Here is a 22197-nt window from a genome sequence, read left to right as displayed (position 1 = left end):
CATTTCTGGGTGGCTCTCGAATGGAGCAGGCAATAGCAGAAGGCATAAAGAGGCCCCTATTTTGTTTGTTTCTGGCCTGAAATAAGGGAGCTTTCTAGAGTAGAGGGGCTACCCCAGGGGAGCAGGGATCCCCCTGGGGTCCTTCCTTTCACTGGAAGGACTTTCACGAGAAGCCGTGGCTGCATGTCTGTCCCCAGGGAGGAATGACCCGCGGGGCCTCTGCGTGCCAGCCCCCCTGTACCCTGTGGCTGGCCTCGTCTTCCTTTGCACTGTCTGTTCATCACACAGTGAAGAGCCCTGTTGCTGGGACGCTCCACGGCCTCCCACATGCTGTCACACCCACTGTCCTGTTGGGTCCCTACCAGTGTGCTGGGAGGCCACAGGCCTGACTCGGCCAGGAGCCTGGGGCTGGCTGCCCAGCTGCCTCTGCTCCAGGGCACAGCCTGTGCCCCCTTTCTCCTCTGCTTACCCTTTTCCTTCCAGGACACCTGGCTTTTCAGCAAACCCAATGATGAGACTCTTCAGTGTGTGTGTCTCAGTCTCAGTTTCGTCATCTTCCTAGATCAGGAGAAGGGCCTTTGTCCTGCCTTCCCCGCGTGGCTCTGGGGCTCAGCTGGGGTGAGGTGGGCCGAGGCTGGCCAGCAGACCAGAGCCAAGTTGGGCTCGCCTGCTGTGTGGCCCTGCGTGGCAGGAAGAGGCACATGCCTGAGATTGTAGGGGACAGCAGGCAGGCCTACAGGGGCCACCACTGCTCAGGCCAGGCCATAGAGCAGCGCAGGGCTCCGACGGCTGGTTGCTGAGGCTGTGAGCACTATCCCCTGCAGGTCGTCACAGGGAATGGTGGGGAAGCTCACTCCTACTGCCCCTGGAGCCTGGGTAGGGCAGTGTGTGGGCCCAGCAGACCAGGGATCCGTGGTCCTGGCAGGATGGGTTGAGTAGTGGCAGGAGGGGACGCTTCAGAACTGGTGAGGGGGACAAGGCTTGGCGGCTGGACACTGAGGGTCAGCGAGCCAGTGTGTGGACTGGGCTGCCACGCAGAGGGCTTGGACCAGGGCCTGGGAAGCCCAGCCCCGAATGTGCTGGGGCAGGTGGCTGTCCTGTCATCTCCTCTATGCCCTGCCAGCACCGAGATTCTGGGGTCTGTGGTGGGACCCCGGGGCCTTAGACCTGGCTGCAGGTGGCCGGCTCTGGTCCTGTGTGGTGCACAGCTCTGCCCCCACGCACGGCCGCGGGCCCGGCCGGCTCCCCTCCAGCGGCGGAGGCTCCTGCGTGGGGAGAGCACCGGTGGGGGTCCGGCCATGCGTGAGCGGCTGGCTGAGCCTCCCGCTACTCATCTTTGTGACAGCACTGTGCCCCCAAGTCCAGAATATGTGTTTGGAAAACCTGACTTGGTTGATTTTATTTATTAAATTTTATGGAAGGTTTCTTTTTTTTTTAAACCACCCCTGGCGGTTTTGCTCCAATATAAGGAGTCTGGCCAGCAAGCACCTTATGAATTTGCTGTAATTGGAGAAGCAAGTCTCCTAAAAAAGTTAATATTCTTCTTTAGGTGTCAGAGGAATTATTATTTACTCTTGCTGGGTGTGGTGTGAAAATCTTTGCTCTCTCCATTTTCCTGTCTGTGTGTGTGCCTTTCACAAAGCACCCTCTTCCGGGTTCCCTGGTGCGCCGGGCTGGGGGAACATGCCAGCGCTGCATGTGAACCACGAGGCAGGGGGCTGTGAGCGAGGGGCGGGAGGGCTGCACTGGCTGTGGGGGGATGTTGGTCCCTCGGCAGCTGGGTCTCCACCCGCAGGGTCACAGCTCCTGTCTGCGGCACTGCCGGTACCCACGGTGCCCCCCAGCACAGCGATCCTTTTCCGGGGAAGGATGCAGACAAGCAGCATTAAAGCAAAGGAGGATTGCAGAAGGAGTGGGATTCAGAATGGAGCAATCCCCACGCACAGGAAGGGGCAGATTGGGAAGGGCACCGAGACTTTCCTGTTGCCGAATGCTTGTCATGTTAACAAGTGACGTCTTGTGTATAAAGGACTTTGTAGTCTGCTAATTATTATAATTGTTAACACTGCCCTCTTGCTTGATGTGGTTTGGGCCATGTTCTGGGTGCTTTTAAAGTGTGAGCCATTTCATCCCCATGGCCGCCACCAGTAACATGGAGTTGTTATTAGCTTCATTTTCAGGTGAGGAGACCAAGCACAGGGAGGTGAAGCTCCTTGCCTGAGGTCACACAGCTGATAGAGCCGAGGTTCCGGCTGATGGAGCCCATCATTCTGCCCCTGTGCTCCTAACCCCCGCCTGCCCTCCGCTGACCCTCACATGTATGGGCTGGGCCACATCCTGCAGGTGAGGAACCTACAGCTCAGCGACGTGAAATGAGACAGAAAGAAGTATCTCCCATCCCATCCCAGAGGCCTCTGCCATTTCTTGGTTCTCAGAACCATCTTTTGAAAACAACAGAGATTCTTTATTGTTTATCATGCTAACGATGCAGCACAGTCTTTATAGATACTTTAGAAAAGATATCTAGAGAAATATCAAATCAAATGAAAAAACCCAGGGATCCTTATGGCCTCCAGGGAAATCCACTCTCACTTGGGAAAGAGTCCTTCACCTGGGCTGTTTTAAATGCCTTCACTTAGATCAAGCCCACCCCCAAGTGCACACTGAGTTTGGTTTGGACTGCCCAATTTTTGACAAAACATTTTTTGGAGTTAGTTTTTAGCATATAAATATCGGGGATTTCACATAAAAATCCCTTCTGCTGTCTCTACTCCAGTCCTTCCGAGTCACTGCTGACCATGAGCTGGAGCTGGGCTGCCGCCATGGCAGGAGAAGGGTCTGGTGCTGGGCACACCCCAGTCCTCTTGGCCAGGGCACATACCCTCACCCGTACATGTGAGGGGCAGCAGAGGGCAGGCAGAGGGTAGGAACACAGGGGCAAAATGATGGACTGCGTCACCCAGAACCTCGGCTCTATCAGCTGTGTGACCTTGGGCAAGGAACTCCACCTCTCTGTGCAATTTTATAGGGCAAGGAGCTCCCACAGGAGGCATCCAGAGTGATGACGGTGATGAAGCAGCAGCAGCTGGCATTTTTGAGCATTGCTGTGCCAACGACCGTAATAACATTGAGTCATTTAACCGTCCAACAGGGCTGGGGAGCAGGGACTTGTACAACCCCAGCTACACTGGGGATGGCAGGGAATTACTGGCAGGGGTAGAGGCTGGCTTGGGGCACAGGCTTCACACTGGTGTTTCAGCTCGAGCTCAAAAGACAGCCCAGCACCTTCTCTTCCGTTATGTTTATTGATGGCACACAGAGCATTACAGCAATCACAGGATGCGAACTGAAACCTAGAAATTGCCCAGAGTGGACTGTTGAAGAGCGCCCTCTTCGTCTCCCCTGGGCTCTGCCCAAGGCCGGTGGGCTCTGCCCAGGTCCAGGCATGGTTGGCTGGAGTGCCATCGTTTATTCAGCCGTCCTGGGCCTTTTTCCTTTAGGGAATGATTTCCTTAGAATAAATTCCCCAGGAGCAGATTACAGAGTCTGGGCTTTGTAAGTCAGCACAATTTTTTTGGATTTAGTTATTTAAACCAAAGGCATGCACTTAGAGATTTTTTAAGGGCCAATTAAATATGAATATTTGTTAGTAAAAGAAAGTGGGGCTAGATTTTTTGGGATAAACTGTTTCATACTCACAGAAAGGTTTGACCCTACAAATATGCAGCCTTCTTATTTTTGCCAAGGGGACTTTTGGGGTCTTCAGATAATTTTTGGTGAAATAAGCAGAAGTGTTGCAAAGAAGGCCCTTTGCTGGGCTGGAACTTGTGCTGATGAGATGTTACTGGATCTTGGTTGCCGTCTGGGAGCCGACTCTGCTTTGTGCCTGCGTTGCATACATCCTGTTGTACAGGTAACAGGCTGCATTGGGGTGGAGGCAGGGAGCTGAGCTGGGAATCCCAGAGCAGCCGCTGGGTAACCGGGTAACTGGGGGGAGTTCACGCTCGCTTTCTGAGCCTCACTGTCTGCACCTGCAGACTGGAGGTGAGGCCCCTTCCCGTCTCACCTCCCGTGTGTGGAAGGGCAAACAGGAAGGGATGTGAACCTGCCATGTTCAGAAGGGCCACGTTACACTGTTACTGGGTCGGGGCAGCGCGGAGAGAGGGAGGGCTGGCGCAGCCCTGAGCGGGGCAGAGCTGACTGTGGGAAGCCCTTCAGCTGAGCGCCGAGTGTGCTCCAGGAGTGTTTCCTCTTGCTTGCCTGTGTGCCTGTTTCCTGTGGTTTCCATGAAGGATTTCCATGATCTGGGACCTTAAAACAACGGAAATGTACTGTCTCGGTTTTGGAGGCCAGGAGTCAAAGGCAAGGTGTGCGCAGGGCCATGCTGGCTGTGCGGGTCCCAGGGAGGTGCCCTCCTGCCACTCCAGCTCCCGCGGCTCTTGGTTCAGGGTTCTTGGCCTCCTGAGCAGCGGCCGTGTCACCCCGTCTCCGGTCTGTTCCCACGGCCTTCCCTTCGGCATGTCTCCTGTGTGTCTCTTCTTAAGGATACTTGTCACGGGATGTGGGGCCCACCCTAATCCAGGATGAGCTCACCTCAAGATCTTTAACTTTACAACATCCGCAGAGACCCTTTTCCTGAGGAAAATTCCCAGGTTCCAGGGGTGTGAACATACCTTTTTGGGGGCCCCACCAGCCCACTATAGCCGTCATCACCAAAAGCCAAGCTGTGTTGCTGGGGACATGCTTCCCACCGAAGCTCTGGCCCTCGCCTCCCTCAGCCTCAGACCAGAGTCCCTGTCCTTCTGCTCACTGCTGAACCTCGTCACCAACAAACTGTGCTTTAATGAGGCAGGGAAGTTTCTGGCGAGCTGGACAGTAGCAAGGCCTCCCCAGTGCTTCCTGTGTTGGGGGCACGGACCCATTTCACCCTCCCCTCCCTCTAGGGGTAGAGCTGTTGTCCTCTATGTTCCAGGGGTGCATAAGCCCGAGTCCGAGCCCACTGCAGCCCGCAGCTCTCAGAGCCCTACTGTGACCCGCGCAGGGCAGCTTCAGGGGGGACCGCTGTGCAGCACAAGCACCCTGCACTCGGATGGCCTCGCGCTTGTTTAATGCTCTGCTGTTGCCACCAGAGATACTGAATAATGTCTGAACAGGAAGGCCTGCATTTCCATTTCGCAGTGGGCTGCAAACTGTGTAGCTGGCCTTGACCCTGTCTGTGGTCTACAACCTCTGTGGGGTCTGGAAGCTTGCGCCCTTCCTCCCTCCCCACGCCGGCAGCTTTGGTGATATTTGATAAAGGTATCACAATACCCCGTTTACTTTTTCTTTCTAGCACCAATTATGTCCATGGTTATTTTATGTACTCATTTCTGTAGTTGTCTCCGCGGCTGGAAGGTTCTGTGGCTGCTGGGACCTTGGCTGGTCCTCCATTCATCCCAGAGCTGGCACGGGGCCAGGTGCTCAGTGCTGCCCCCCCCCCCCCAGAATGCACCTGTAGGCTCCGGTCCTGCCCCTGGGGATGGCCTTGAGCGCTCACATCGCCTCGAGGCGCCTCTGCTGGCTCCCTCTGTGGGCCCTGGGCTGCTCCACCTGCCCTGTGGCCGTTGTGAGTTCAGAAAGGAGCGCTCCTGGCACACAGCAGCACCAAGTGCACCTCAGGCCTGCTGCTGCTCCTGTGGGTGAGGCCTCGTGGAGGTCTGCAGCTTTGGGGTGACTATAGGGAGGCCGAGTGGCACTCGGAGGCTTGGGCAGGATCAGCCACGGGTATGGCCTTGGCGAGGAGGCCAGCTGCCTGGACCCACCATCAACACCGAGTTTGCCTTGGCCCAGGCCTTTGGGCATCACACCCTTCTGCGTCCCTTCATGCCCACATTTCTCGAGGCCCTGGCCTGGCACATGTTGAGGGTGGCTGTTGAGACCAGTAAGCTTGGCATTAGCTCATTGGAATTCATTCTTCTAGGGAACACTGAGCTTGGACTTCGGGCTGGGCATGGGGTGAGGCCTGTAAAGATGGCAGTCAAGGGCCTGCCTGTGAAGGGCTGACTGATAAGAAAACTACAGGGCAGCCCTCAGCCTGCAGTTGTGGGAGCTCAGAGGAGGTGCCTGACCAACATGGAGGAACCAGGGGAGGCTTCCTGGAGGAGGTGAAATGGAAGTTGGCCTGAAAGGGGGTGAGTGAGTGGTTTTCTCCATGGAGAGCTGAATGTACTGTGACCTGCTGCGCATGTGCCAGGATGGAGTGTTGGGGGGTTGGCAGGCAGTCGGGCCTGAAGCCCCCAGAGGCTCGGCTTTCTTCAGAGGTGGTCAAGCCTTCGATGGCTTCTGACCAGGAGGTCCCAGCTTTGTGACTCCATATACCGAGCCACTTTCCCCTGGGGCCTCAGTTTTCTCATCTGCAAAGTAGAGACCAGACTGCTGAGGTTGCAGCACAGTGAGACCAAGAGCAGGAGAAGGGGGCTGCAGTTCTACCGAGGATGGTATAAACACAGCTTTCAGGGTGCTGTGGCTGGGGCAAGAGACTGGGCTACCCTGGAGGGCCTCTGCTCAGGGGTCCGGCCTGGCCTGTGCCTGTCTGTCTCTGCCCTTTGGCCCTTCTGCTTCTGGGGTCTTGAAAGCCTGGCGAGGGGGCCTTGGGGGCTCTGGTAAAAATGCGCAGCCTGGGACTGGCCCTCGAGGCTGCACCAGCCTCTGTTCTGTGGCTCCTGATGTCCCCGGGGGGCCGCCTCACCACATGCTGCGCTCCTGGCCGGGGTGCTGCTGCCCCAGGGCCTCCCCGAGGAACTGTCTGCTTGGCTGCCTGTGTCTGGCCTGCTGGGTTGCTTTGGGCCAGCGCTTTGCCTCCGAGGCCCATGTGCTTCGTTTACCCCCTTCCTCCCCAGCGTCTGCAGTGGCCATGGGAGGGGCCGCTGGGAAAGGAACCGGGCCTTCAGGATGGCCTGAGCCTCTGCCAGGCTGTGACCCTGTGACACCAGCTGGGTTGCACCTTGCCAGGTGGCTGCAGTGTGTCCAGTCCCAGTACGTGTCACCTTGACCTTCATGGCGACATTACTGGGAGGCCGGCATTACCCCTGATGAATTTGGCTTTGTTTTGTGCACTGTCTCCCCTGGGCTCCTGGCAGATCATGGGTGTGGGCCTCGGCAGGCCTTGCACTTGTGCAGTCACACTGCCAGGGGTCCCATGAATCACATGAGAAAACTAGGTCATGGAGAACTTGAGTGACTTTCCCAGAACCACCCAGCCAGGGGAGCATGAGCTGAGTCAGCCCCACGTCCACCTTGCCCTGCGGGACAGCCCTTGGCTGGGTGACACAGTCTTCCTGCAGAACGGTCAGCTGTGTCCTGGGGGTGTGCCCGTGTCCCCCACCCTTGGGAGCATCTCTCCCTTACGGGCAGCCCTGGGAGTCAGGAGGAGACGGAGCCACTTCCAACTGTGTGGGGAGAGTCAGGCAGCCTGACGGGCACCTGGCCGTGCCTGGGGCGGGGCCCCTCGCTGCCTCTTTCTTCTTGCATCCTTCCCAGCAGGACCCAGAGGGCCTTCTGAAACTTGCTTGCCTGCTTTTGAAAAACCAGCCTCATTGATTCCTGTAAAGCAGTCCTAGGAATAGAAACTTAGATTTATCTGGAAGAGTATAAAGAAGATGTCACCAATGATGGCACCATGCAGGCAGTCACTGCTAACATTTGGGAGGCGTGGCTATCCAATCCTGACCATCGTGTCCCCCCAAAATATTTGTGGCCAGTTTAAAAAAATGAACAGCTATGCATAATGTTCAGAAAATTGCCATGACAAATTGTATTTGTTTTTTCCCTGCGCCCTGTCGCTCCCTAGATTGCCGCCTTCTGCCACGTGGAGTTTGCGGCCGTGGCTTTATGCAGTTTACGTAACTGTCCCTTACGGCTGAGTGCCCTTTGGTTGGGAAGGACACCGTGTTTATACAGACTGTATCTCTGGTTGGTTTCTTATCGGGTGTCCTAGAAGAGGTGTCGTTGGTCCACAGGATGGAATAAAAAGGAGAAAACTCCCCCATCCTGGGTGCTGTACAGCAGAGGGCTTTCTGCTCACCAGGGGTGGGGAAGATGCATGAAGCCTGGGCCGATCTCTGAGAAGCACTCTGGTTGTAAAAGGCGGCAGGTCAGCGGAGCGAGGAATGGATTATGGATTAAGCCCTAATAAGTCAAATCAAAGCAAATGGAGTCGGTATTTGTCTGAAGACAGTGTTCCTTTCTGAAATCCATCAGCAGGGGATGTTGATTATCCCTGAATGATCTTTCCTGGCATGTTGAGAACCAGTGCCCTCTGCTGTTGCAGAGGGGTATGACGGGCCTGCAGCATTGCATTCCCGAATGTTCCGTTTGGGGCACATCCCAGTTTCCCATGCTGGCAGGTCACACTAACTTTAGTTCGTGGCCACCGAGTATCTACAGCTTGCCGGTCATGCTGGCATTGGTGAGACCGACTGCAGCTTCGCTCCCTGTCCGCACTTTCCAGGCCTGCCCACCTGACCCCCAACTCCCACCCGACAAAGCAGCTCCTGCCGAGGCCGCTGACCCGCTGGTCCTGCACCAGATGGCATTTCCCATCCTCAGCCTGGCCTCTTAGGAGCTGCCCCCTCAATTCCTTCCTTCTACCTGAAACAGATTCTTCTCCTGGCTTCCCTGCTCTCCTTTTTCCCCATCAGCTGACAGGCTTCTTGTTTATGGGCTTCCTTGCCGGTTCTCTCTGCTGCTGTGGGTCCAAAGGCTGGCATTCCTTCCTGCTGGAACATTCCCCTCTCACTGTATTTTCTCCCAAGTGATCTAGTCCTACCACCACTTACTGGGCTCTGTGACCTAAGGTAGCTTACTTAACCTATCTCTGCCTCGATTTCCTTATCCCTAAAATGGGCTTACACTTACTAACTATGCCATTGTCACCAGGGCTGCAAGGATTACATGCTCCAGGCTGCTGTCATAGGACTCAGCACATTCTAAGTGCTTCATTAACTGTTTTCTGTTGCCACTCACTCATTAACTCGTTCAACAGGTATTTATGGAGTGCTTTTGCATGCCTGGCTCTTCTAGGCATAGGGGCTACAGTGAGGAACAAAACAGACCCAGGCCTGCTTGCTTGCAACTCACAGCCTAGTGTAGGGGAGACAAGAGGTAACAAAACACGTGGTCTGCCATATGGAAGACAGTAGTCAGGCAGAGCCAGGGCGAAGGGGACCAGAGGTGGGCTTGCAGGGCGGTGCCGCTGGGGCCAGGCTGGGGCGGGGCTCGGAGCTAGAGGCTGGGTTCCGTCCCGGCTCACAGCGTCCAGCCGTGCACATTGACTGGTTGATACTGTTTCCTCTTTTGGGCTGTGTCACCTTCTAGCGCTCAACCCGTGTGTGTGTTTCCTCATGTGTGATGTGACACTGGGCGATGTCACCAACCTTGGAGGGCGGTTGTGCCGATTACTGCGAGGTGACATGGGCATGGCATCCGGTATGCAGTGGTCCTGGCTGCTGCTCCAGGTCTTGCTCTAAGGGCTTTGGCTTTGCCAAGTGGGCCATGGGGGCAGCCTTACCCAAAAGGTCCCAGCATCCCCCAGAGGAATGTGTGTGCTGGAAGAGCCCCTAGCTTATCAGGGCACCCCTGAACCAGGTAACCAGCTCAGACCTGGCCAGGAAGGCTCAGAGGCTTGGAGGCCTGCCGATGCCACTGCTGGGCCCAGAGCTGGCAGCTTGGGGTGACCGGTGCTGGACTAGTCTTTGGGGGTGTAGGGGAGGAAACCACTGACCTTTAGGAAGTCTAACAGCCTGTTTTTTGAGTGGTCTTCAGACCCTGCCCAGAATTCCCTGGGAGCGTAGATGGGACATCCAGATTCCCTGACCCACCTCACCACTGTGCCCAAGCTTGACCTGCGCTTTGAAACAAGCAGCCCACCCAGGTGGCCTGCTGATGTTTGCAGCCCACTGGCTACAGGTTGCTCAGGTGCACCTCACCTTGATGAGGGCAGGACGGGGCCAGAGCTATTCAAGGGGTGGTTATCTGCAAGCATCACCTGGGAGCTTGTGGAAATGCAAATCAGATTCTCTGGGGGTGGGCCCACGTGGGCCCTGTGCCTAAGAAGCTGCCAGGTGAGTCTGATGCAGTCCCAGCTTGAGAATGGCCAGGTTAGTGTTGAGAGTGGCGGGACATCCTGAGGATGAGCAGGTGCCTGGCCCTGGGAGGGAGGCATCAGCAAACACTGGAGAGCCCAGACAAGTGGGACACCAGCCTCTCTCTCTCTACTAACCTGGCTTCCCTCTGCCCACAGGGTCCCAAGTGATGGTAGTTTACGCGGAGGGCGTGCTGAGCGCTGCGCAACTGGTTAACACCGCGGAGCTCGGAGTGGTGCCTGCTGGCTGGTGGGCGTGAACCACGGGATCTCAGCATCTCCACCTGAGGAGAAGCATGTCTAAGAAAGGCCGGAGTAAGGGCGAGAAGCCTGAGATGGAGGCAGATGCGGTGCAGATGGCCAACGAAGAGCTGCGGGCCAAGTTGACCAGCATTCAGATTGAGTTCCAGCAGGAAAAGAGCAAGGTAGGCAGCCTCCTAGCTTGGCAGCAGATGGGCTGAGAATTTCCGCATGGTCAGAGTTGTGGCATGTTTCTAGCCTGGGGTGGGTGCTCCATCTCTCTGAGACTCAGCTTGTCCCTTGTTTAAATGGGTTTAACGTCAGAGGTAGTACCACCTGGGTGCATATCCTGGCCCTGACCCACCTCACTGTGACCTAGGACCAGCTACTTAACTCTCCAGGCCCCAGTTGTGCCCCTTCCCAATCCCACTCAGGATTCCAGGCTTAGGGTAGTCACGCCCTCCCGGCATGGTGCCAGCTGGTCCGCACCCTGCCCAGTTCAGGAGGGAATCACTGCCTGGGACCCCTTGGGCCTGGCAGGTCTGACCCAGAAGTAGCAACAGGGAAGCCACAGAGCCAAGGTTGTTCTGCCAGGGCTCCATCCGACCTCCAGCACTTGAGGTCTGCCATAACTCCACCCTAACTTGCCTTGAGGTCTTGGCAAGTTTTAAACACCCCATGCCTCAGTTTCCCCATCTGTTAAACAGGGTCACGTCTGGGTTTGAGGACTGAATGACAGTCACATACATGGCCTAGATGCTGCCTGTCATGTGCAGTCCCTGCGCAGTTGTCTGGCATGTGTCTACTGTGCAGGCCGCAGTGGTGCCTTAGAGGCGCCTCCTGACCTGGTGGTGTGACCCTTGAGGGCAGGGGGGCTTTCCCCATTTTATAGGTGAGCAAACCGAGGGTCAGAGACGATGGTGACTTGCCCTGGTACTAGCTTCCTGGGGCCACTATAACAAAGCACCACAGGTGGTGGCTTAAGCAACAGGTATTTTCTCCCAGTTCCAGAGGCCGGACATCTGAGGCCAAGCTGTGGACAGGGCTGGCTCTCCTGAGGCCTCCCTGCTTGGGATGTAGACAGCCGTCTTCTCCCTGTGTCCTCACAAGGTGGCCCCTCTGTGCACATGTGTGTCTTGATCCCTTCTAGACACAGCTGTATTGGATCAGGGCCCACCCTAGTGACCGCATTTAACTTAATTACTTCTTTTAAGAATCTGTCTCAAGATCCAGTCCTATTCTGAGGTCCTGGGATTAAGGGCCCCATGTAGGAATTTGGCCAGGGGAGGGGCAATCCAGCCCTTGACAGCAGGTCAGCCCAGTTTCAGGTGGCGGCACAGGGTTTGAAGCCAGGCCTATGGGAAGTTGCTTCCCTGTCACCAGGGCCTCAGAAAAGCCCCTGCCCTTGGGTGCACAGGCCCTCAGGGAGCCAGCAGCAGGCAGCACTTGGCACGTAGCAATGGAGATTTTAAGAAACAGTGCAGTGGCGAGAGGGGCCTGGGAAGGCTTGCAGAGGCGGTTCAGGCCAGCTCTTGAGGGCTTAGCTAGCTGGCGAGGGAGGGAGCAGCGCTCACACAGCTCACATGTCCAGTAACGCCTGTGTGCATTCTGGGCACCAGGCGGGGGGCCGGGGCCGAGGCCAAGGCCGGGGCAAAATCCCTGACTTGGGGAAGACCACGCCATCTGGCGGGCAGGGGATTGGGGAGGAGGTGGTTGCTGTGGTCTGGGGACAGCTGCTACCAGTGGCTTGGACTGGGGTGGTCACAGGAAATGGGGGGATGGGGTCAGGCTTGGAAATAGAGTCTCACTGATGCATGGGAGGAGCAGCTCAGGCGAGGGACAAGCAGAGGCTGACATCACCATTCTGGGCCAGTGGCAGGCGGCTCAGATACATCCCCTCCACCGGCCCCCTGCCACTTGGGGTGCTTCCCTCTCCCAGTCGGTTTGCTCTTGCTGCGTTTGGAGTCCAGATCCTTCATTGAAGGTCTCCTGGCTTAAATGTTAATCACATCCTGAAAAATACTTCACAGTGACACCTAAGCCTGGCATTTGGCCAAATGATGTGGTACCATGGCCCTGCCGAGCTGACATGCCACACCTCAGGTTCGACAGTTTGCTGAGGGAAACACACTCCTCAGTGCAGATGTGGGATCTGGGGTCCCATCCTTTGGGCCGCAAATCACTGTCGACATTGCCCTGGGGGGCCAGAACCGTGCTGCCTCCTAGAAAGGACAATGCCGGAAGCATTTAGTTTCCAGCTGGAGAAATCATGTCAAATATTTCAGTTCTGGCTCCCTGGCACTGAATTTGTTAGGAAAAGACTCCGATTCCAGCCCTTAGGTGAGGTGGGCCAGAGACTGACCAGTCCTTCCTCTTATTTCTGTTCTTGTGAGTGTTTATTGTAAGGAGATGTTGATCTTGCTTGCCCAGGTTGGTTTTATTTGCTTCTATAAGTAAGGATTTATCAACACCCAGGGACATCATATAGCTCCTCACCTGAAATTAATTTCCACGTGTTGGCATGTAGTAAAGTGTGCTCTAGGGAAAACCTCTCCGTTTGCCACGGGAGCAGCAGCTTGTCCGTGGAAGACCATTTGTTCTGGTTCTTTGGAGGCTGGTATTACTTAGCAAACAAATGACTGGAAAGAGTGCTTGCAGAATGTGTATATTATGTTTAAAATGGAAAGGTCAGATGGAGCCTTTTGGCGTATTTTAGGAAAATGCTCCCTTGGCACATTTTACAAATAATGTTTTAAATTGTTTGCTGATTAGATGGATACACTCAGGCGGGATTGGCAGCCTGGCATCTGTGCAGTACTGACACTGGGCCCTGGTGTCTGGGGGTGAAGCCTGGCTCTGCTCCTGATTCCCGAGACATCTCTGCGCCTTAGCTGTCTTGGGACGGAACAGTTACCTCCCTCCTGAGGCTATGGGAGGCTAATGTGGGGGTGCCTCGGAGTCCACAGCAAGGGTGGTGCCCTCTCCCTGCCCGTCTCTATGGCTGCCTGCTCTGTCTTCTTTAATTCCAGGGTTCATGCATGGGCATTAGAAATGTATTTGGTTTGAAATTTGTTCAGCTTTGATGAGAGAGACGATTTCTGCCAGTGCCTTGTGTTTTGTGACTACTGAACTGTCACAAGGACGTCAAAGGCTTGCTCTCCTCGCCAGCATCTCCAGATGTCCCTCCACCTCTAGGGAAAACCTCAAGAAAATAGCAAAGTTCGTGGGTGGGGCTGATGGGGTCAGGACTGGGGGTGATGGGAGAGGGAATTGGTGTGGGGACCCAGGAAGGTTTCAGGGAAGGTCTCAGGGGTGGTCAGGCACCAAGGGACGTGGGAGGTGATGGGCAGGCATGACCCTGACCCCAACCCCTACCACCTGTCTCGCTGCCCCGGTTGCAGGTGGGCAAGCTTCGCGAGCGGCTGCAGGAGGCCAAGCTGGAGCGCGAGCAGGAGCAGCGGCGGCACACGGCCTACATCTCGGAGCTCAGAGCCAAGCTGCACGAGGAGAAGACCAAGGAACTGCAGGCGCTGCGCGAGGTGCTCATCCGGCAGCATGAGCAGGAGACGGCGCGCACAGCCAAGATCAAGGACGGTGAGCTGCAGAGGCTGCAGGCCATGTTGAACGTCCTGCGCGACGGCGCGGCTGATAAGGTCAAGACCGCACTGCTGGCTGATGCGCGCGAGGAAGCGCGCAGGACCTTCGACGGCGAGCGTCTCCGGCTGCAGCAGGAGATCCTGGAGCTCAAGGCGGCGCGCAAGCAGGCGGAGGAGGCGCTCAGCAACTGCATGCAAGCCGACAAGGCTAAGGCGGCCGACCTGCGCGCCGCCTACCAGGCGCACCAGGACGAGGTGCACCGCATCAAGCGCGAGTGCGAGCGTGACATCCGCAGGCTGGTACGTGCCTCCGCGCCCCTCCCCACCCAGCGCACATCATTTCCTCACCGCTTGCATGATGCATGCGTTCCCTAACCTACGTTTCTATCCTTTCCTTTATGTCCAAGTGCAGTAGAGATGGACTTTGGAGGACCCCCTACGCCCCAGGCATCGTTCTAGGCACTGGGCTTCCAGCACGTTCCTGCCCCCCTAGGGGTAATAAGGAGGCTTTGGGCAGCGAATCTCTCCTCAGTAGGTCTTTAATCTTTGGCAGGTCACTGAATAGCCCAGAAGGACAAGCTGGTCACCTGTAAAATGAGGGTAATAGATAATGGGCAGGGTCCTTGTAAGAAAGGATACGATAGCATATCAAAAGTGCTGGGCAGTTATTTACCCACGTAATTAATAAACCATGTGATTACACTTACATTTCCAGGTAAGATCTGGTAGGTTGGGACAGACCAGCCATCTCGTTGCAACAAGGAGAGAAAAGCATAAATTGCAAACTATCATATTTTTAAAGATTGAAGAACTGCGGAAACCATAGGTCTAGAAGAATTAAAACTTCAAAGGGATGGAGAAAGAGTCCCTCCCGGGTGAGCTGACAGTGACCAGCCACTTTCTTCCCTGGCAGTAGTTTGCTGGTCCTGGATGTGGCTTCCCCAAGCAGAGACCCCACTGAAAGTAGAGAGGTGAGCAGGACTTAACGCCACCCCTCAGCATGCCACAGAAGACAGGAAACTAGGGTGGCCCCAAAGGCCGGGCCAGTTTGTACCATAGATGGTCATTGGTTCTGGGGGGATGTGGGGACCAGCAAGTTGGGACAGAAAGACCGGGTGAAATTTTCCCAGAGCCATCTGTACTTCAGAGATAATGCTTTGCAAATGGAGGGGACCTGCAGCAAACACACCACCAGTCTGCCCCTCAAGACACTTCTCAGACTTTGAACCTGTGTGGTGCAGGAGGCTAAAAAGCCAGGTAAGCTAAGACTCTCAGACTAGAGTCAGCTGCAGCAACAGTGACATTTACAAGAGATATATCTTGATTATGAGGATGCAGTTAGATTGAGCATAAAAGGATGGAAAAAGATCCATCAGCTAAACACTAACCGAAAGAAAGTTGGCCTACGTATTAATGTCAAAGACTTTAAGACAAGAAGTAATACTGAAGACAAGTAAGGGTGGTTCTTAATAATAAGAGGGTCGATTCAATAAGGATGCGCTTAATAACAAAACTTCAAAATGCATACAAAAGAAACATCAGAAACTGTAAGGAGAAACAGACAAGTCCACAATTATAATTGGAGAAGAGCATATTTATCTCAGCAAGTGATAGGAAAAATGAATGAAGAAAACAATATTTAAATAACCAATTGGAACTAACCTGACAGTACAGTATTTCAGCAGCTGTAGAATACTGTTCTTTTCAAGGGGATGCGATGCACTTTCAAAATTTGTGGGCTATAATTAAATCAATCCTTAGTGCAAAACAGGTTTCAGGTAAACAAAGGAATGTTGAAAATGAAACGTCTAAACTTCCATGTGAAGGATTGTAAAGCGCAAGAATCACTGAAGTAAATCCATAAAGAAAATCAACGCGTTCATAAGTTAAATAAAGTTGACAAGTTGATGAAGCCTGAGTAAACTGACAAAGGGAAAAAGAGACACTATGTCCCCAATATAAAAACATAAAAGGGGAACCACCACTACTCCTGTACAAATTGAGAAGATAGTAAGAGTACATGATGAATAGCATCTGCCAATCAGTTTGAGACTTGGTTCAAATGGGCATATGCCTTGAACCAATACAACTTCCCAGAGCTGACACCACAAGAAATGGAAAATTGATAGTCCTAGAGCTGTAAAGAAATTAAATCTGTAATTAATGATTTTCCCACAGAGAAAAGCCCAGACCCAGAGGCTTCACAGGTAATTTTCCCAAGTATTTAAGGAAGAAATAAAACTAATTCTACACAAGCTTTCTGGAAAAGAAAGAAATAGGGAACACTCTATTTTTATGTTTTATAAAGACAGCACAACATTGGTCTTAAAACCAATGATATTACAGGAAAAGGAAATTTTTAGATTACCTCTTATGAACAGACACAAGAGTACAAAATAAGATATTAACAAGTCAAATCCAGCAATATATAAAATGGCTGATAACCATGACCAAGTTGAGTTTATCCTAGGAATACAAAGATTGATATTCAAAAGTTAGTGAATATAATTCAATTAGTGATAGAATAAAGGAGAAAAAAACCTATGTAATAGATGCAGGAAAAACATTCGGTAGAATTCAACTTCATGATATAAACTCTCAGCAAACGAGGAAGAGAATTTCCCTAATCTGATAGAGGTCCACCAAGTATCTACTAAACATATATATTGATGAAGTAGCGAATGTTTCCCACTGAATTCAAGGACAAAACAACATGTCCGCGGTCACTACTTCGATTCAACATCGCGCTGGCTGGGACCTCACTACAAATGCAATAAAAAGAAATAAAAATTTCAAAGTTGGGGGAAAGAAAGGGAAGTGGGCTTATTTACAGAGGTTGTCATTGTGATGTTGGAAATCATAGAGACTCGACAAACTATTCGAATTAGGAAGCAAATCTATCAAAATCTCCAGATAGAAGGTAAATACAGAAAAATAGCATTTCTCTAGAGTAACAGTGAACAATTGGAAAATGAAACTTTAAAAAATACTGTTTATAACAGACATTAAATTTTGAATTCCTAGGAATAAATCTAATGAAAGTTGTGTCAGATTTCTACCCTGAAAACAACAAAATATTGCTGAGGAAAAACAAAGGAGCCCTAGTCGATGGAGAGAGAAGCTGTGGGTCCTAAGATACTGAGATATTGATTCTTCTGTCATTGATTTATAGATTCAATGTATTTTCTGTCAAAATCTCAGTGTGCCTTTTAAAAAATAGACATTGGCAAATACATTCTAAATTTGACATGAAAATTTGAAGGACTGGCATTGCAGTTTTGAAAAAGAAAAAAATTGGAGGTCTCACTATGTAACAAAGCTTACTGTGAGGCTGTAACAGTCCAGACAGGCTGAAGGGTAGATGGATAAGTCAATGGACCAGAAATGTCCAGCCACAGATCTCTACGTATGTGGTTACTTGATTCAGGGAAAAGATACCACAGCCATTCAGTAAGGAGAGGGTGGTCTTTCAATAAACAGTGTGGAAGTAGGTCATATCCATAAGAAAAAAGCTTTAAAACAGTTTTGGCTCCAGCATCATATCATCTGCAAAGACGAATTCAAAATGGACCATAGACCCAAATGTTAAAAAGTAAAATGATGAAGATAATAGAACAAAACAGAGCAATATTTTCATGATCTTGGGGTGGTAAATATTTCTCAAGACACAAATACTTTATTCATATTAGTGCACCCTTCTTCAGGTTGTACACCAAACGTTCAAAGAAGAAATTTTGTTCATCAAAAGACACTAAGAAAGAAGAGGCCGAGTACAGACTGGGAGAAGTCGTTTTTAATGTGTATATCACAAAGAGCTTTTACTCAGATAATAAAACAACTATAAAACAATAAGAAAAATCACAATTAAAAATGAGCAAAGGCTTGAAAGGAAACTTCAACAAGAGAATGTGTATTTAAATGACTGATAAACATGTGAGAAAGCTCTGACCACTCTGATTATCAGAGAAACGCGAAATGACAACTAGATCCCATTTCATACTCACTGCAGTGGGTATAATAAAGACAGACCGTAACAAACCCTGGCCAGGATGTAGAGCAGGGGAACCCTTAGACATTGCTGGTGGGATTGTAAAATGGTACAGCCTCTTAGGAAAATGATTTGGCCATTTGTTAAAATGTAGATTTACCCACTGACCCAGCAATCCTGCTCCTAGTTTATTCCCAAGAGAAATGAAGACACTTGTCTACAGGAAGACTTGCCTGTGTTCACAGCAGCATTACTCATCACTGTACAAAAATGGAAACACTCTGCATGCCCATCAGGTGATGAATGGATAAGATGTAGTGTATTCATGTAACGGGACACTATTCAGCAGTGCAGAGGAATGAAACAGCTGGTGCTGTAAACAGCACCTATGGACATGCAATTGCTCCGCGACTGTGGCCCAGAGCAGGTAAAGAGCAGATCCCTTCAGCTGAACGGTGGTTGCCTGAGCTTCAACACTGGCCTTGGCACCAGAGCTGCAGAGGGAAATAAGATGTGAGCCTGAAGCAAAGAGCTGGCATTCAGCCAGGTGGCAGGAGTGCCCACAGACAGATGATTACAGTGTGGGGAGCCCCGCTCAGTGACGGACCCACACGACCCTGAGAGGCAACCAAGAAGAGGACGTGGCGACTCTGGTGTTTGGACCCACGAGGCATTTCACGGAGGAAGTGAGGTCCGATCCAGGCTGTGGAGAATGAATAGGAGTTTGGCAGCATTGCATGCTGAGGGGTAAATACTGGAGGTCAGGCAGGTGCATAGTGGGATCATTTTTGCCGTAAATCTCTAATAGCTATGCTGATGTTTTGGGTACTTGGATTCCCAGTAAAGCATTAAATGAAAATACAGTTGAACCTACCATTGTCAAGTACTGGAGACTCTAGTTTCCTTAACGAAAGTTTTTATATTATGAAATATTTCTTGCAAAAGTATGGATCAGGTATACCCACCATGCAGTGGATGAATGGAAGCATCACAAATATAGTCCAAACCCCTGCCCGCCTCCAGCCCCGCCCCCTGAATTTGGAGTGAATGATTCACTTCCTGTGCATGTAGCCCTGAAGGGTATTCTGCCTCCCGATGTGGTCAAGGACACGTTTCAAAAGTGGGTCCTGCCCCCTGCAGACCTCATCACAGTGCACACACAAGCCTTAGCCAGCAGAAAAGTGATGACAGGCGTGTTGCTTACGTTGGCTTTTCTTCCCGTTAACTCTCAGAGCTGGCACAACATGAAGTGCCCTTTCGGTGGGTATGAAGTGCCCTCTGCGGTCTCATGGAGCCCCAGAGGAGGAGGGCAGGGGATGTGGCTGTGGGAAGGTGAGGAGGGATGGCTGAGGTTGGGGGGAGTGTCGGGTCCCTCAGCCTTTTCCTGTTCTCTCTGCTTCCCCAACACATTTTCATTTGCAGAGTGGTCCTTTGGCCACTGTCTCCTTTTGAGGAGCAAGAAGCATGTCCAGGAAAGGTGAGTGACCTCAGAGCAGAGAGCCCCTGTGCCTGGATGCGTCACTCGCTCACTGACAGCACCAAACCCCTCTGAGTGCTAGGACCCCAGCGCACCTGCAATGTACTTTTACGTGAGGGTGGTTAGGAAGGCAGAGGGTGACAAGCACTGAAAATGGGGGTGGGGGATGTCTCTCATTTTGATGGTTGGAACACATGTTCATTTGTTCTTCACCCTCAGTATCTGAAGGATTGGAGATTCCAAAGGCCCTGAGGGTCAGAGCTACAAACTTCCTGGAGGGGTGGTGAGTGCCCCAGCCTGGGGAGAATATAAGTAGAGGCAGGGGGCTCTCTGTGGGAGATTTAAGTGACCAGGTGACGTCTTGAAGTCTCTGTCCAGCTTAGACTGGTCACCCAGTAGTGGCAGAGGGTCAGGTCACATTTTAATAATCCAGTACCAAGAATGGCAGAAGAGATGTGCCGATTTATATTTCTAGTTTATAGAACATCTAAGCACATGCCAATTCTGAGCTCTCAGAAGCATTCTCCAGTCCTGTGTGTGTGTGTGTGTGTGTGTGTGTGTGTGTGTGTGTGTGTGTGTGTGTGTTTAGTGGAGGTCTTATCATGTAATGATAAGAGAAGCCTTTGGGGAAAGTCTGCTGTGGGTGTGAATCCAGACTCCCCAGCTTGTTTGCTGTGTGACCCCAGTCAAGTTGCCTACTGTCTCTGAGCCTCTGGTATCTGATCTGCAAAATGGGGATAATCAAATATCTGCCCCAGGGTTATAAGAGTTAAGTGAATTACAGCACCTACCAGCAGCGTAGGGTTCCCATAATGGAAGACCTATAAAATATCCCTCTGTTACAGGAAAATTTGTATTTAAGGTAAATAAAATGGGGAAAAAGCAAGTATTTATATAAGAGACTACTTGAGCTTAATTTGAATATACCAAGGATTTGCTGTCGGTTTCCATCTCAGGACCCAACAAAAATAGCCCCCATTCAGGTATTCTCAGTGTATGTGTGCGTTTTACTTAAAATGGCCCACCTAGGACATTCTAGTGGAAGAACAAATGTCCATTTGCCCAGCTACCCCCTAGTTTGAAAAATGTCACTCATGAGCAAGTCCATAGCTCATGGCGGTGTTTTCGGTCTGCATTTTCTTTCTTTGTCGGCTGGATTGGATTAGACATGCAAGAAGGCTTTTAGTCTTCTGCTGACACTTAAGAAAAGTCTAGAAGAAAAGGCAGTATGGTCAACATGGGGCAGTAACCTCGCATTTCTGGACTCATTCCTTGGACCAGTGGGATTGGTCTGTTTGCATGGTACAGATGACCCCCCCCCATACACAGGGGCTTAAAAGTTGGAAGTTTCTTTTTCATGTGTGGCTTCTGGAAAGGGCCCTTGTGGGGTGCCACAGAGTAGTGAGGGATACAGGGACCTCACAGCTTTCCCCTCAGAAGGGGCTCTGGGATGTGGCCCTAATCCTCATGGCTTCTCATCCCCATGAAACACTAGCCATCACCTCTTCATCCCAGGGTGTCCGTGGGAGGGCAGATGAAGAAGGGTGTGGTCTTCACTGAAGAATACTTTCTGAAAGTTCCATATGCTTCTACATCTTTGGCCAGAACATGCTCACCCAGCCTGACCTACTAGCTGCATGGGGTGCTGGGAAATGTGGTCCTTTACTGAGCACTCGGGAGCTCCTAACAAACCCTGGTGAGGTTTACATTACCTTCCAGGGCTGCTGTGACAAATTACCACAAACTCAGTGGCCTCAACCACAGGGATTTATTCTCTCAGTTCTGGAAGCTGCAAGTCTGAAATCAAGGTGTCAGCAGGCACACGCGCCACTGGCGGTCCCCAGGGGACAAGTTTTCCTTGCCTGGTCTGGCTTCTGGCGGTCACTGGGAGTCCTTGGCGCTCCTCGGCTGGGAGCTGGATCACCTAGTCTCTGCCTCCCTGTGGCTGTCTCCTCTGTTTGTGTGTCTGGACTGCTTATAAGGACACCAGTCCTTATGGGATCTAGTCACACCCTAATCTGGTCTGATCTCATCTTAAATTACATCTTAATTACATCTGCAGGCCCTATTTCCAAGTAAGATCACATTCATACTCTGGGGTCGATAGGATGTTTTGGGGACACTATTCACCGTGGGTACCAAGGAGGGGAGTGTTGTGGTAGCAGCCTCTGCTTCGTTCTTTGGTTCCCTAAGCTTTGTAATGAAATGGGTCCAACAGGTGGGTCCGAGCCATGCCCTCTTCAGGCAGTTGGCTCTAATTGGGTCATGTAGCCATCCCAGAGCCAATTACCCTCAGGGCATGGGGACCTGTGTGTGGTGTGAGCCAATCAGGGCCTGGCCTGGGAGCTTGGAGTGGTTTCAGCCCCACCCCTTTCCTAAGCCCTATGCCGAGACTGTCAGTGTAGACGAAGGGACGTGAATGCAAGGAGGCAACTGCGGGATGTCCTGCACACCCAGGTGCTGCAGTCAGGTGATCTCAGTGTCCGAGTGTCACGGCTTTGTCAAGGTGCTGGGGCCAGGGGCCAGGATCACTGAGAGCTCAGCCTGGGGGTCAGACTTAAAGTCCGCAGACAGCATGCCTGCCATCAGCTGTGTGAGCTTGGCAGGTCTCCTAATCTCTGGACCCTCAAGACTCTGACTGGGGAAAGATAACCTAGCAAATGCTGACTCCAGACTATATTCCATATTGTCCATCCCTTCCTGCATGTCACCTCTGCTTGTGGAGACTGTTTCCAGGAATATTTTTCATGGCGATGGGGTGTAAGCCCTCTGCCCA

The 22197-nt window shown here is 52.1% G+C and overlaps 1 protein-coding gene across 3 annotated transcripts in view; it reads left to right on the top strand.

Moving 5' to 3' along the window:
• The window catches only part of JAKMIP1 (janus kinase and microtubule interacting protein 1), a 135518-nt gene that overhangs the window by 60588 nt on the left and 52733 nt on the right, over positions 1 to 22197 (top strand). For 2 of the 3 annotated variants that reach the window (XM_036991153.2, XM_036991162.2), the window contains exon 2: positions 10280 to 10545. In XM_036991153.2, the coding sequence (XP_036847048.2) occupies positions 10417 to 10545 (129 nt within the window). In that variant the 5' untranslated portion in view covers positions 10280 to 10416. Of the gene's footprint in view, positions 1 to 10279; positions 10546 to 13761; positions 14257 to 22197 lie in introns of all 3 variants that reach the window. The other variant, XM_036991147.2, reaches the window with a different exon arrangement.

The sequence above is a fragment of the Manis javanica genome, chromosome 5 (genome assembly GCF_040802235.1).
Source record: "Manis javanica isolate MJ-LG chromosome 5, MJ_LKY, whole genome shotgun sequence".
NCBI classification, from domain to species: Eukaryota; Metazoa; Chordata; class Mammalia; order Pholidota; family Manidae; genus Manis; species Manis javanica.
Note: the sequence above shows the minus strand (reverse complement) of the source record. Positions and strands in the feature narration are given on the sequence as shown.